The 15,052-nt window shown below is 37.7% G+C and overlaps 1 protein-coding gene and 1 long non-coding RNA gene across 2 annotated transcripts; one reads left to right on the top strand and one right to left on the bottom strand.

Moving 5' to 3' along the window:
* Positions 1–3,165: 3,165 nt before the first annotated feature.
* On the bottom strand, positions 3,166–5,030 carry LOC145352225 (uncharacterized). The gene is made up of 2 exons (XR_013888515.1): positions 4,909–5,030; positions 3,166–3,994 (listed from the first exon to the last, which is right to left on the bottom strand). It is a non-coding gene; the product is annotated as an uncharacterized LOC145352225 (long non-coding RNA).
* A 138-nt stretch (positions 5,031–5,168) lies between these two features.
* Positions 5,169–7,438, top strand: six6a (SIX homeobox 6a). Its single transcript, XM_080201964.1, has 2 exons — positions 5,169–5,899; positions 6,735–7,438. Exons 1-2 carry the CDS (start codon positions 5,328–5,330, stop codon positions 6,913–6,915), a joined length of 753 nt encoding a protein of 250 aa, XP_080058090.1. The 5' UTR covers positions 5,169–5,327; the 3' UTR covers positions 6,916–7,438.
* Positions 7,439–15,052: the final 7,614 nt, after the last annotated feature.

The raw sequence follows: 15,052 nt of genomic DNA, 5'->3' as shown, positions 1-15,052 counted from the left end.
AAGTAAAATGCGAATAATCGCGCAAAAGTCTTACATTATGAAAACTAAAACAATGGCGTACTTTTCAAATTTCATTTAAATAACCTGAGAATTATTTTAAAAAGCACATCTGATTTTAGGCTGCATGCACAGTAACAGTTCACGACCTGAATTTTCTCAAACGCTCAGTGCCAGCTACCGTTAAAACTTAATGGAAGTACTCAACGTGAGATGTTTTGGCTTTTGCAGTGCCAGATATAACATATCTATAACTGAGCTTGGAGCTTGGCAGTAAATGCTGGTGAGTAATTCACATCTTACATTTTTACACCTGCTTGAGAATGGTGGTGATCTCCCAGCCATAAAAGAAAGAGGATGGGTGATCGGTGCGTTTGCTCTGACATTCAAGGCGAAAGGGGAACAGTGCTGAAATCGATAACCGCCTTCACAATATCCTGAGACGCAGACCCGATGCAATATGTGTATGACGATATGACACTGACAGTCGAAAGAAGCGATAAGATTGAAAAGTATTTGCATATTCAGCGATATATAAATATAGAGGTTGGATGTCAAATACAGGTGGGAGGATGGGTGGTACATTAGGTTCTCAACCCACTATTTCTTCTTATTAACGCTATGCGACGAACTTCAGTCATCTTCGACATAGAACCCTTGATATTTTTAAGCCAGACCTAGCCAAACTCATCCACCATAATTGGATAATTTAAAAAATGGCATTATGCAGTCACACACTCTAGTGCAATGTCCTATTTCATGTCCTCCTCAGTTTTATGAAGATTTTTGAATGCATTGTTGCATTTGTCTCCGAAAATTGGGTTGAGACGATTGAACTACATGTTCTGGGAATAGAAATTTCTGATGCTTTAGAGTGGAGGCCAACGGTTATTTCACGTTTTTATTATCTACCAGTTATTAAGATCTCCTTTTGAAGAACCATTTATATTTTTGCATTAGTTGCGATCTTGTTGGTGGAAAAAGTCTGTCGGGTGTATCAAGTTACACTTTCGATTTTGGATTCTATCAGCAGCATTTCAAAGGCGTTGAATATTGATTTGAAAAATATTTAATTTTCACCGTGCAGTGATTTACCAATCATTGCCTGAAATCGATAAAAAATTCAAAGTTTAAAAAAAATTGCTTTTTTTCCGATAAAGCCACACTTGAACGGCACACCCGGCTTGGGTCACCGTCAGTGCAGACACTGCACGTTCTTCCCGTGTCTTCGTGGGTTTCCTCCGGGTGCTCCAATTTCTTTCCACAGTTAGAAAGACTGTGCATTGGCCACGAAAAATTATTCCTCAGTGTACCCGAACAGGCGTCGGAGTGTGGCGGATAGGGGATTTTCACAGTAACTTCATTGCATTGTTAATGTAAGTCTACTTGTGACACTAACAAACTAAAAAACTTAAACTTAAGCTTGAAGATATCCAATATAGTGTTCGACCTCTCAGATCAGCTAAAGGCTACCTCAGAATTCTGACAAAATGTCATGGGAGTCATTAACTCTTTCTATATCTACAGATGCTCCCAGAACTACTTTTCCAGCAGTTTGCCACTTTATTTCAGATTTCCGGTATTCGCGGTATTTTACTTCTATAAGGATTGCCTCAGATTATTTCATGGGGATTATAAATTTATTCTGTGCCTGTTATAGCTCTAGTAAAAAAAAAGTGTACCTGTTTTCAATCAAATAAATCTATCATTGAAAATTTTTAAAAAGTTGTGTGGTGTCAGTTTGAGAATTTGAATTCAGTTTTAAAAGGCCTGGAAGTAAAAAACCTGGTATCAATAAAAGTGGCATGAATCAGTTAGATCTTCGTAAAACCCCAATTCAACAAATGTTTGGTTAGTATCCTTCAGGGCTGAAAACCTGTCGTCCTTACTAGGCCTGGCTTACATGAGACTCTAGTCCACACTAATGAAAATTATAAACCATTAGCAAGGCATCCATTTTTCTCACCGCCTTCCCAGGCCACTTAGTTTTGAGCCATAAACGAGACTTTGCCAGTGAGGCCACATCCTGAGAATGAAAAAAAGTATAGGTGTGGTGTTATTGAATAGAAATGCTATTGCCATTCTGGGGAAAGGCCTGGGTATTTTCCACTGTAATAATTATCTTACAGCGGGGCAGTAATGTCCTTTCTGAGATTACACAAGTATGCTTAAAAACGTCTATCATTTATAAACTAGCATGTGCCAAATTCATTTTTGACATCATTGAAAAAACCAACATATATAAATATGTTTTTAAAACCAGTGAAGTAAAAACTACCGCAATCAATGCCTATTTCCATAGGGAACTCGTCCGATATGTTTAGTAATTAACATGCTGCTTACAGATACTTATCCAGATCGAGTAAATTCTTCTGGTGGTACTATGATGTTATCCCAGTTGATTTTTTTTATCTGTCACCCAAGACTTAGAGCACAATCAACTATGTGTGTATTTGAATTTGAACAACCTTCCCAATCTGAGATGATGCAGCTTTTACGCATGATATTTAATACATGCACCGGTGCATGTAGTTTATGAAGTTGTCAGATTGCATTTTCTAAATCCGTTGAGAAGATGCACAACAACCATAGATTGCATTTATATAGCACCTTTAATCAGCAAAACGCGCATCGCCGGACTGTTAGCAAATACATTGAATATAATTCCGCGCCATATTATGAATTATCAATGCCATAAATAAATGTCAAACTAAACAAATTATTCAATGTTTAATTTTTAATTGCTCGGAAAGACACCGCTATGTTTGAGTGGTCTCAACTAACCAGCGCTGTTTTGCAGCTATCTATAATGCTAAGGTCAACAAAGATTAGCTCAATGATTTGGGGTAACTGGATCACATAAGATATATGTTCCAATATGGTCGCTGTAATAATACTGTTTGACCACACCAAGGCTGTTATATGCACGCAACTTCAAATAAACCTCACCTTTATTTTTCTCAAGTAGTGTGCAGAAGCGCAGCTAAGTACCGGAGCCATCCGACGTGCGCCTGCAATTCAGTTCAATGATTCGGAATTTCTTTATTTGCAGCACAGAAAACCTTCATACTGGGATGTTGTGTAGCTACCGTTATATTGCTACAAGCTTTCTGGCGTAAACTGGCCACGTATTATAGCAGATTAAATTGATGCTTTCTGACAAGTTAGTACAGAGAGCATTTTATTTGCTTGGCTGATACAGTGTCGATTGTAAACGTGTGGAAATAACATACACGATAAAAAGATGCAGAACGCCAATTGTTAGCACACTGTAGTCCAATCCTTTAAAACAATGCAAATAATACTCATTACAAAGCAGCAGAACGCTTTCAATCGATAAAAATTTAATATATACCTACCGATTTTTAAAAATTATGAAACGCACAGGCAATGCTTATATGGCACGTTTTATACGTTTCTTGATATAAAATATTTTGCGTTTGTTGCATTATTATAGACCGTTTCAGTATTAAATGCCGTTCGTATGAACCAGTATATCTCCTGCCCTTTAAAACATGCTCACTTCAGATATTTCACAAAGAAGCACTTACATCAATCCCACTCAAATGTTTAGGAAATAGAACAGAAAACAATATTTAGCACCATACCAGAGTTCGTATATGGAGATATTCGTTTGCCAGGCATACTGAACAATGAGAAAAAACGTGATTGCATAATTGTTAGGGCTGTTACTCATTTTAATGGTTTAAAAAACATCTTTATTCTCTTTGAAAACCGCCATTGTGAACCCGAAACCGCAGTGAATTACCTTGCTCTAAGCATGATGTGTCCTTTTTTTAAACGGTGTTTTTTATCTTTTCAATAACTGACCGTTTGTTACGGCTGAAACAGCTGCCATGAGACCAGGCGCTTGGCTTTCACGCATCACCGACTCGCACGGGATTGTGCAATAGTTTAATGTACTGAAGGCATTTCCACAGCCTCGGAAATCCCTCGAAATGGCTGGAAGGGATTTCTTCAGTTCAACTGTATAGAACTGCAAAAAATAATATCGGGGCTCTTAATTTCAAACAAACCGGACCTTGAATCCAAAAACGATGCATTCCGTGTCAAAGCTTCGGATTTATGTTGAGCTTTTTTTCTACAACTAGGAGCAGCAACGTTCTCCATCTCCACCTCCATCCCCGCCTTTCCATTTGGAATTTGAGATGCTAATATTGAACACCATGTTAAAGGGCTTACAGCTCCACGAATTTAATCTTCAAAAAGTCAGTTTACGCAAAACGGTCAAGTTTAAAGGAAAAGGTGCATTCGCAGAAACTCAAATAATGGGCACAGTTCAAAACACCTTAGATCATTTAAAATAGGGAATGTAGTTAAGAATTAATTGCAAATTGATCCCCAGTGCACATGTAAATCAATGGGACGTGTAAAATGACCACATTACATTGAACTTAATTTTTTACCTTTAAGAAAATACTATTTGTTTCCAGAAATGTTGTCTTTCCTATGAAAGTAGCAGATTAAATATGATGAAAATGGTCATATTCATTAGCCAGACTTCAGTTTGATGGAAATGTGCCAGTATCCTAAGTCTCAGTGGGGCTTTCAGCTGATGCTTTTTACTACGGCGTAGCAAATTGACATAAAAGTGTTATATACTAACCGCAGAGCGATTGGGGAATTGGTCAAAGCAACGCAATATTTTACACGTTTGGACATGGTTGCACATTGCATGTTATCAGAAGCAGATTTTAAATACAAATATAAATACTGAACCAATACTGGACAGAACTGTCACGCAAGTGAATATTTCAGACCGATCCAAATGCTATTTATCTCGCTAATCTAATATTGAATCTATATCCGAATTTGATGGATTACTGTCAAATATTAATCTCCCTTCTTCCCATCCCAAAACCCCACCCCAGGATTTTTCTTTATCCATACCGTCAATTTTTAATTTCCTATGTTCTGTTAGATCGATCGCATATAGAAACGAAGATCAGCATGCTTGCTTTTCCAAACCACAGCGTTGTTTCTTGGGAGGCGATGAAATCCTTACCCTAGCTTCTGGTTGATTGGCAAACTTGACAGTGATTGACAGGCAGCCATGGCAACCAGATACCGAATCTGCCAAGTCCAATAGAAAATCAGATATGGGTTGAATGTTTTCCCCCCTTTTAACAGCATCTCATCATCGAAACCGCAAAGGATCTAATCCTGGTACTTGGAACACCAAGTTCATATCTGGCGTCTGGGAATCTAACGAGGACGCATCGTCTGCCTTGCTGATTGGAGTTCGTTCCGTTGACTTGTTTTTTTTTGCATTTATCTGGCTTTAACTTTTATTTTAAAAAAAAGAATCAATGTTCCAACTGCCAATTCTGAATTTCAGCCCTCAGCAGGTGGCGGGGGTCTGTGAGACCCTGGAGGAGAGCGGAGACATTGAGCGCCTTGGTCGCTTCCTCTGGTCCCTGCCAGTGGCCCCAGCAGCATGTGAGGCACTCAACAAGAACGAGTCCGTCCTCAGAGCTAGGGCGATCGTGGCATTCCACACGGGCAACTTCCGAGAGCTGTATCATATCCTGGAGAATCACAAGTTCACCAAGGAGTCACACGGCAAGCTGCAGGCCCTTTGGCTAGAAGCGCACTACCAGGAAGCAGAGAAACTGAGGGGTCGCCCCTTGGGTCCAGTGGACAAGTACAGAGTTCGAAAGAAGTTTCCTCTGCCCAGGACCATCTGGGACGGAGAACAAAAGACTCATTGCTTCAAGGAGAGGACGAGGCATTTATTGAGGGAGTGGTACCTACAGGACCCCTATCCAAATCCCAGCAAAAAACGAGAGCTTGCCCAAGCCACCGGACTTACACCTACACAAGTGGGTAACTGGTTTAAGAATCGTAGACAAAGGGACAGGGCAGCAGCAGCTAAAAACAGGTCGGTATGCTATGTACAACCTTTTACGTGCTTGCAAATATGCATTGGATTAAAGTAAGAGACTGCAGCTGATGTGATGCAGCTGCAATACATCAAGTATGACCAGCCATGATTGAAAAATCTTAACCTCCAAACGATTTTATGATGTAAATTTAGCAAAACATAAACGTATCCTTGTTTGTATTTGTGCAATTTGGAAAATCGTCTGTAAGCTAATAAACATTTAATTGCATTAAATTAGTAGGCCAAAAGATCTCCATTGGTTGATCCATCGATGCCTACCTGCGTCTGCTAAAACCCTATTGTATCTCCCAGAAAAGCGGATTCCTGCAATCCATACCTGACAGGAAAATACTTCAAAATTCAACTCTTGCAGCGCGATTGAGCAACCATTCACATTAACTCTTAGTGGTTCAATATAGGGGCTTGATTTATTTCCAAACAAACGCTTAGATTCTTCTGTAAAGCGCCTGTGTTAGGAAATAATGGATGTTATTAAATGTTAGCGTTAACTATCCCACCAAATGTATCTTTTCTTTCCTGCCTTCAGTTCTCTCCTGAATCAATTGCGATGGTTTTAAGAAGCCCTTAACTGCTTCACTATACTTATTTGGAAACGCTAGCAGTTTTTTTTAAAGGCTTAAGTCTTAAAACTTCATTGTTGACAATGCTGCTTATCTTCCATTGTACAAATCTTCGAGTATGTGATTATCTACCGATTTCGAAGCGCGCGCGCGCGTGTGTGTGTGTGTGTGTGTGTGTGTGTATCTGTGCACATTCTTCCCGCCCCGCTTAGATAGTAATTCCTCGCTGTGTTTTCCCTCCCCGAGAGCAGGCTGCAGCAGCAGATTCTGTCACAGGCGTCCGTGCGTTCCTTGAGCGAGGAGGAGGCTGCTGTGGAGCCGCTGGTAGGTGCATCAAGTCCCGCTGCCAGTCTGTGCAGCGTCTCCGAGAGGAGCAAAGCGGCCGCCTCGGCCATCTCCATCACATCGAGCGACAGTGACTGCGACATCTGAGAAGGGAGCCCCGCATGCTGAGAATGCCTCCAAATTCCTGCACAATGAGTCGAGTAAAGACGTCCAGTAGCCACACTGGAGCACACCAGCCGCCACGTCCTTGCATCATTTTCCTAGGAACGGCTGTGCTGCTTTCACGGCAGAAGATTCTAATAACCACGTTCTTTAAATCAAAAACTCGCTGTTACTTTTCTCGAAAGGATACATATAGGAATGAAATTACCGATGTGATGCCTCGATAAACCATTTCTGCCAAGCTGCAAAATTCTGAGCACCTGCCCTGTATCTTCGTGGGTATTTCATGTTGAAAGACGGTGTTATTTTTTTACTTTACTTTAAAGTTTTATATATATATACATATATATGTTTGTTTATCTATTTAAAAGGATTGCTTTGTTAGCTGTTTTGCATTCTTTGTTCACTTGTGCGCAGACTATCTGTAGAGTATTGTTCATTGGGTAGTGGATACAAGGTTTAAAAGATGAATAAAATATTTAACAACGGACATTTTCTTCATTTCATCTGCGTTTTCCTGAATAGATTGTCCTTGTAATTGTAAAGACCGTGGGGGGTGGGGGAGGGTGGTTTACATATTTCTCATAGGCCGAGGAGGATTTCAGATTTAATCTGAATCAACTATACTTGGAAGGGATCTGTTAATCCGACACTATTAAAGCCAAGCGTCATGCTACAGGCTGACTAAATCTCGGAGATCCAAAATGGCTTTGTGTTATACAATTTGACGTTGATCTTTAAAGCGCTCGAACTTTGCTCTTTTTGCTCGTTCCGATTAGCTTCATTTGCCTTTCCGGTAATAGGAAAATGAATGCTTCAGTCTTTCGATTTAATTTGATTTTCTTTTCTGTTGCCAAACATTTAAGAATTAGAGCGATACAAAAGATGTGAACCACACTTTATGCCTTGACCATGTACAGTTACGCCTATTGAATGATGATAACAACAGAGGCGAGCTGTCTGGCGGGTTGTCAGCTATTCGTTACATTCTATTTTGCTTTACACCTGATAGGAATGCAGCTCATATTTATCATAGATAGTGAAAGACAATTGGAAACCTTGTAAAACTTGCTAAAGTTTACAAGCAATTCAATTATGCGTTGACGGATTTTGAAATAGCATGTAAAATGTAAGGGGGATAAACATAGATCAATATGTAAAATTTTGTATCTCAATAACCATTGCAACAGCATATGGAAGGATGATCATCAATCTGAGACACAGTTTTCGTGCAGAGTAGGGCAATGTTTTATTTTAATATCAAAAAACGCTGTTTTGTTGTCCTTTTGAATCGCAATAAGAAATTAGCTGTGGATTTCAATTACTTCCCAAATTCAGATGTCAGCGTTCTAAAACGGTTGCCGAGTATTAACACCGAACACCCAGCCGCTGAGAAATATTCGGAAATGATACTTTGCATTTGATGTGAAGTGCCTCACGTGAAAACAGTTTTTAGTGCAGACAAAGCAATTCTTAAGTGTTGCAGAAAAGGTATGGCGAAGTTCTTTTTTTCGCGTGAATCATGTTAGTGTTTTATTTGTGTACGCATTTTATTTAAATTTGTAAGCTGTCTCACAAATGCGGTTTAACATAACAACGATGCCATGTGGACATTCACTTTAAGTTAGAAGGAACGACGCCTTCCTTTATTAGAGTGCGCATATTGTGCAGTATGAACCAACAGGCATATTTTAATTCAACATCTCGTGTACACAAAGGAACACACCAGGGTTTGGGCTGATAGAAATCAACAATATTTACTTGTTAATATTGTTACACAGGGCAATAATACCTGTCGAGTCTTAAATAATTCCATAATTGGCGATTTTAGCAAGTCCTATGTATCATATAAAATCTTGTTTGAAATCTGCGATCTCATCAGAAGACATTGTTAAACTAAATTAGGTATGTATTAACCCAATTTGGAGTGATATATTTATCTGTTAAGCGTGTTATGCCTCATGCTGTGTTATTATACACACGGTAGGCTACCTAGAAATCAGCAACAACAAACAACAACCAGGTACTACGTGCATTGAACTGCACTCAAATGCCAAACATATAGACTAAATGCGCCGAATTCTTCCTTGTGTCTGTTGTGAATTTTAAACGATACCTATCAGCAGTCAGATTGTGTGTTTATTTGTACAAAGTATAGGCATGAAGACATAAACAGTAAGGTTTAGAAAGACACAATTGGGGGCACTTCTTGACAGATTATTTTCATATCGTGAGATAACATCACTGTCAATAATTGTCAGACAACGTGTTTGACCGTGAGTTCCTCTATGGACGGCCATATTATTACAATGAAGTTAAAAGATAATTACTAAAATGCAGTTCCGTTCGCCAAATCAAAAACAAATCAGGGCTGTCAGGAGATATTGCTGCAAATGAGCAATAGTCGTGTTGTTCCAGCTGTGTTACTCCAGGCAAATATTTAACCATTTGGATCATTACAAAATTATGTACACATTATTGTTTCATGTTTCAATGAACGCTGGGGAGTTGACATTTTTACAGCTTTTAGGTAATGATTCTCAAAACATTGCTTCGTGTCGAAATTTGTCAATATGCTCACTGAGCGTTCTGTTAACTTGCTGAGCCCACGACTATCCATTTCATTGTTGTTGCCTTGTGTATAACTACTGTCTCAGAATGATGCAAAAGAGGGCATTAATGCGTTTGGCAATCACCCTGGGTGTCTATTTTCATCAACTTATATTTTTACATATTTCCCCCCTATGTTGTTGTTAAATAGCAACCGTCAGTGTAATTGCTGTTCTATTCCAGTCATCTTGCCAACTGCAGTTCGGCTCAAACCTTGCACAGTGCGACTTCACCCGGAAGAGATCTGTAGCTGTAAAACAATCAAGGATAAATATCCGTGTTACTCGGTCAAATTTGCAGTTAAACGACATGCAAGTTACTTATTATTTTCAAATCAAGAGCTCACCTTTTTTTAATAGATTAATGTTTTTCTTTTAGTTTAGATAATTTCAATAAATCCACAGTCAGTCAGAGCTAATATTTGTCTATTTATGACATCATCGAGAGCCAATGAACATGGAGTATTTTGTATGAGTTATGAAATTTACTAGCATCCCATACACTGGGCAGTGATACTGATAGGGCATGTGACCAATCATTACCGATGTAGCCGAAATCACCCAATCGACGAAAGAAGAACTTTCCTTGGCTTTTAGCGAGCTGGAAACATATCGGTGAAAAGTTTGTCGACTTTTGTAATTTATGAATTACTGTGTTCACGCTGCGAGACTGAATGAGATCTCAACTCATAGGGGTTGCGGTTGCAAACATTAAATGGTTCCTGGATTCTTCTGCAAGACAGGAGAATTGTTATCAAGTAAAAGGGGAAAGTTAATTGTCCAGCAGTGTATATTCAGAAAACTCACCGTTAAATAAGGAGTTGCATGATCGAATGACATAGATGAAAAAAAATCATTTTCTATTTATTGTTCTGTGGTTCACTGCAGCGATGAAATGTATTCCACTTTATGTGTATATTTTATTAAGATTAGGTTTGAGCGAGTTCTCAGCGAAATTACGTTTTCATAATGGAGAAAAATCATTCACGTGTGCTTATGAATGTTGCAAACAGAGACCTGGAAATGGTTCCTGATGGAATCAAATGGTGGGAGCGTTCAGTTGTTTAGCAATACACGAATAAGAAGTAACAGCCAAACATACTAACTATATATTATGTAAGAAAAGACATTGGAGAATAGTTGCTGGCTACTGGTCTTACATATAATACACTTTAGGAAAAGGTTTTAAATTCATCGCTTGTTTGCCGTTTTCTAGGCATATTCGTACAACATTATTAGAACAATATTACCTAAAAGCGCAATTGTTGCTTTCTCGATCCGTTGTGATCCCGAAGAGAAAGAAAACATTGTACTTTAACGTGATCAGGGGAGGAGCTGGCAACAGCTTATTCTCTTTTGTGCCCTACCTAGGGAAATATTTCAAAAATATTTCCGTTTCTATTCAAGCGTGAGATAGACCTCAACGGGAATGAATGGAAAAGTCTTGTAAGTAGTCAATAACGTTGTCAAACTTCTCTGAGTAATAAACGCTAATGATGGGATCTCGAGTCCCTGGAGGACAAAGGGCGCTTTAAGTATTCTGTGATGTTGTATTGGCTAACGAGGAGTTTACAAAAGATTTACCATGCAACATTTCGAATCCGCAAGAGGTAGGCAAAGCAAAAAGCAAGGGTTCAGACAGCATTGAACTATATACAACAAAAGACAAGGAAAAGTGAATGGCAAACGTACGACTGAATGGGTGAGTGCATTTCTTTAAATGAAAATATTTTAGAGTCCAGTTTGTTATTTTAAAGCAACTGCATTCAGTTCTAACTTAAACGTTGTAAATTCGCTTCTCTTTTTCGCCAACACTGGATGAACTTACCGGTTTGTTCTGATTTAGGCTGGCTACTGGTTGGCTGATTTTGAGTCAATGAAATTGACCTGAATTGACAAGCGTATTGTTGCAACAGGCTTCAGAAATTGCGATTTCAGTGGACTAACATTCTAATTGAAGTGAATTCAAGTAAAATGTCACATTTCTTCCAATCTAGCTGACAAACTTTAACCTGACGTGGAAATCGCAGTGATTAGCGATTTATCAAAATGATTGTGGGAAAATGTTATCTAATGTCAAATAAGAATTCACTGCCGAGGTGTTAATTTTATGGACGCTTAACACTCCATGTGAATAGAATTCTTTCTCACATGGACATTCACTGATACCGAAGTTAGGCTCTCAAGTCAAAAAAAAGCCTTTTTTTAATTATGTACGTTGCGAAGTATGAAGTAGTTAAATACAGAATATTAATCTTAAACTGCATTATTTGCATTTAAATTACTAAACTTGAATGTGAAATGCACGCATTAGTAATAGAGCGTTAACGTTCTCTGAAACCTACAATAAATAATAAATAAGTTTGTTTGGGAACATGTGTAACCTCTTGACTTGCAGCATATAACAAAAAGTTTTGATTATCTTTCCTTGAAAATTAAAATTTGCCACAAAAAATAAATCACTGAAACCTTTTCTACATTTATCAATTTAGTTTATTGACCCAATGATATCTGCGCAAATGAAACTATTTTCGATTTATTGCATTATCAATTGCAAGGATGCCTGACAAAAATAGGAACATGAGACATCTCGGGGGTCCGGCTAGTACATAACGCTACTATCGGTATCAACTAATATTTTGAATGTGTCCATTTTTAATCTCCAAGTTCTTAACTGGTACACTACTCCAAACGTTTATCATTATTTGAGTAAAGATGTTCTTCTCAATATTTAGTTTAAATTTACTACTTATTTAATTTATATAAAGCGACTCCATTTCCTTGGCTTATTCCTTGGCTTACTTATACTTATCTATAATTAATAATATATAGTTTCGATAAAGGTAACTTCCACATTAGCCTACTTTCTAGACGTTCGACCTGAACCTCAAACCTTTAATGAGGAGTCCTTTTGCTATTCTGTTCATCTTCCCTAATCTCTATGTATGTTCTTGTGCATAGTGACGAGAATTGAACATTGAAATTTGGCGGAACTAGTGGTCTTTTTCTGGTAAATGTTCTCACATGCTATTAGCCTAGTCAGTTGCCTGGTCATTTTGCTCAGACACATTGAAAATGGCCATTACAAATTTTCCTCTTGCATTGATAACTTACTTGCGTTACACACTTTCAACTAATGTTCGATATTTTATATTTATCAGCATTAAATTTGATTTGCCACTGTTCTGCTCTAACTACCAAAAACATGATACAAATTTATGTGGCATTCTTTGTCTTCCACTGTTTTCAGAGACATCAGAGTTGACAAGAAAATGTTAGGTATTGTTTTGCCAACACTAAGAAGGAAGATGTACATTCATCATTTCTCATCGGCAGTAGTCTGATTGCAGTTTTAAATCAACCCTCAACCTAAGATCGGCTTTTTGATTATTTAAAAGTCGTTCATGGGGCGCATGTCACCATCCTCAAGTGGAAACGATTAATACCATAGATGTTTTGCTACCTACATTGTGCCATTCTTGAAGAAGCCATAAAGATTTGCGAAGTATAGTTTACTCCACATTCCTGCCGCTTATTTTCCTTGAAGTCGTTACAATTGTTTTTGTAGTTGATAGTGCCAGGTTCATTCATAAACTTTTATTTCATTGCTTGTGAATAGATACAGTATAGGGAACATTTTAAAGTTGTCCAGGATGCAAGTGAATGTATAGTAATCAAAGTCTTGTGCACACAGTGATAAATGTATTGATGCTAATTGCCAGTGTGTTAGAGAGCGTACCGCTGCTTTTAGTTTTAAATCCTGATGTAATTTGAAACACACTGCTTGAATTATTTCAGCAGTTTTTAGATTAACTCACCAGATGAAACGGATTACAATCTTGCTACTGTAAAGCAAAATTATGAACTTGTAATTGTTTATAATAACCATTAATATGTGAAAACATACAGCAATATAATCATTTGGCAAACGTTTGATTCGTAATGCTGTACTAAAACGCACTTATGCTATGCGTTTTAAATTTAAAAGTCTGCTTGCAGTATAACCATTATAATAAATTACTAATTGTAGTTCTATCCATAACCATACAATGTGACGCTTCTAGTGTTCTTTTTGGAGATAGTCACGGAATTTAAAATACATCAAAATTGTATTTTATGATCATGTCATTTGTTTCCCCTTCAGATCACCAGAAAGGAATCCGAGCGACATTGATTTATCAGAGTACGCTACAAGTTAAAATACAATACTAAGGAGGAAATCTGTATCAAATACCAAATAAGAAAAAACATTGAGTACCTTGATTATATCTGCGAATTCCCGATGCTTCTTCTCAATATAATTCTTAGAGTTTCTTCTGTCAGTCATAGCTGAATGATTTAGGTTGAACATTGCCACATAAGAAAAATCTGCAGATTGCAATACATTTATTAATAATACAATTAAGCAATTTCAAAGCCGAAAACTAGATTGAGCCAACGTTCGAGTGGCGGCGCTTCAAAAGGCATTTAACGTGAAGTATATCCAAAAAATGTTTTCAATAGATGCATTTAACGGGGTACGTTGATCCTTTCATATGTGCAAGTTAAATTAGAGCCATAATATTGCATTGCTATTACAACTCCCTTGTTAAATGCACATATCCCTCTAGGACAACAACGTTTTCAATCCACCCTAATCTTAACATAATACGGCAATACTTGTACACCTTTAGTTCCAGATGGGTGACATCGAAGTGTTTTTTTCAACTACATTTTCGTTGTCAGGCTGAAGATTATTTTGCGTAATTATATCGTCCTTCTTCCTGAATCTCCAGTATTTGCTGAGGAAGGGACATTAGAAACACACGCTCTGTAGTATTTATTCAATGGTACGTTTTTTAGGTACTTGAAATTGCAAAAGAATTTTATAATGCAACAAGTCACGGTTCACGGTCAGCATTAATGTTTCGTTTGGCTAATCAAACCTTTAGTTTTGATCAAAGTTCACAAGTTTGTTGTCTCCTCTTCTTGTGCTTCGTATAACATCATCCAGCTGTAATCAAATTCATTCAACTGCTTACAGGCGTAACTTTCTCCTTACTTTTTGATACAACATTCAGAAACATATTAGCACAAATGTTAATATGCTTGGATTGAATTATTTCTTTTGAAACTGCTAGTTTCTAACAAATTTAGTGTCCTGACTGTGATAATAACAAGACCAGAGAACTTGCGTTCATCAATATTGCAAGGACATCTCAACGCATATGAAAAAGAATTATTACCATTCAGAGATCAAATACAATCCCTTGCTCCATATTGGTTTGGTAATTGGATCTCTTACAATGAATGATTGTCACCTAGATCATAGCCGAAATATTCTCTATCTCGAAGTACGCAATCATTAGGAGGGCACAATTAGATAATTAGATTATGTAATATATATATATGTTCGGTCTGCATTTGAATCTCTAACATTCTTAAACTGAGTTAGTCCCAAAGTAATGTTTAAAAGTTAATTATGGTAAATTGATGGTGAAAAGGTCAAATAGGCAGTTACCGAACTGATCGTA

Source organism: Carcharhinus amblyrhynchos, chromosome 14, assembly GCF_965287045.1.
Source record: "Carcharhinus amblyrhynchos chromosome 14, sCarAmb.v2.hapA, whole genome shotgun sequence".
In the NCBI taxonomy this organism is placed as follows: Eukaryota; Metazoa; Chordata; class Chondrichthyes; order Carcharhiniformes; family Carcharhinidae; genus Carcharhinus; species Carcharhinus amblyrhynchos.
This window is presented reverse-complemented; position numbering and strand designations above follow the sequence as displayed.

Coding starts and splice junctions, on each gene's coding strand:
- six6a (XM_080201964.1), top strand. CDS start 5,328: ATGTTCCAACTGCCAATTCTGAATTTCAGCCCTCAGCAGGTGGCGGGG. Junction 5,900..6,734: donor GCAGCAGCAGCTAAAAACAG/GTCGGTATGCTA, acceptor CCCCGAGAGCAG/GCTGCAGCAGCAGATTCTGT.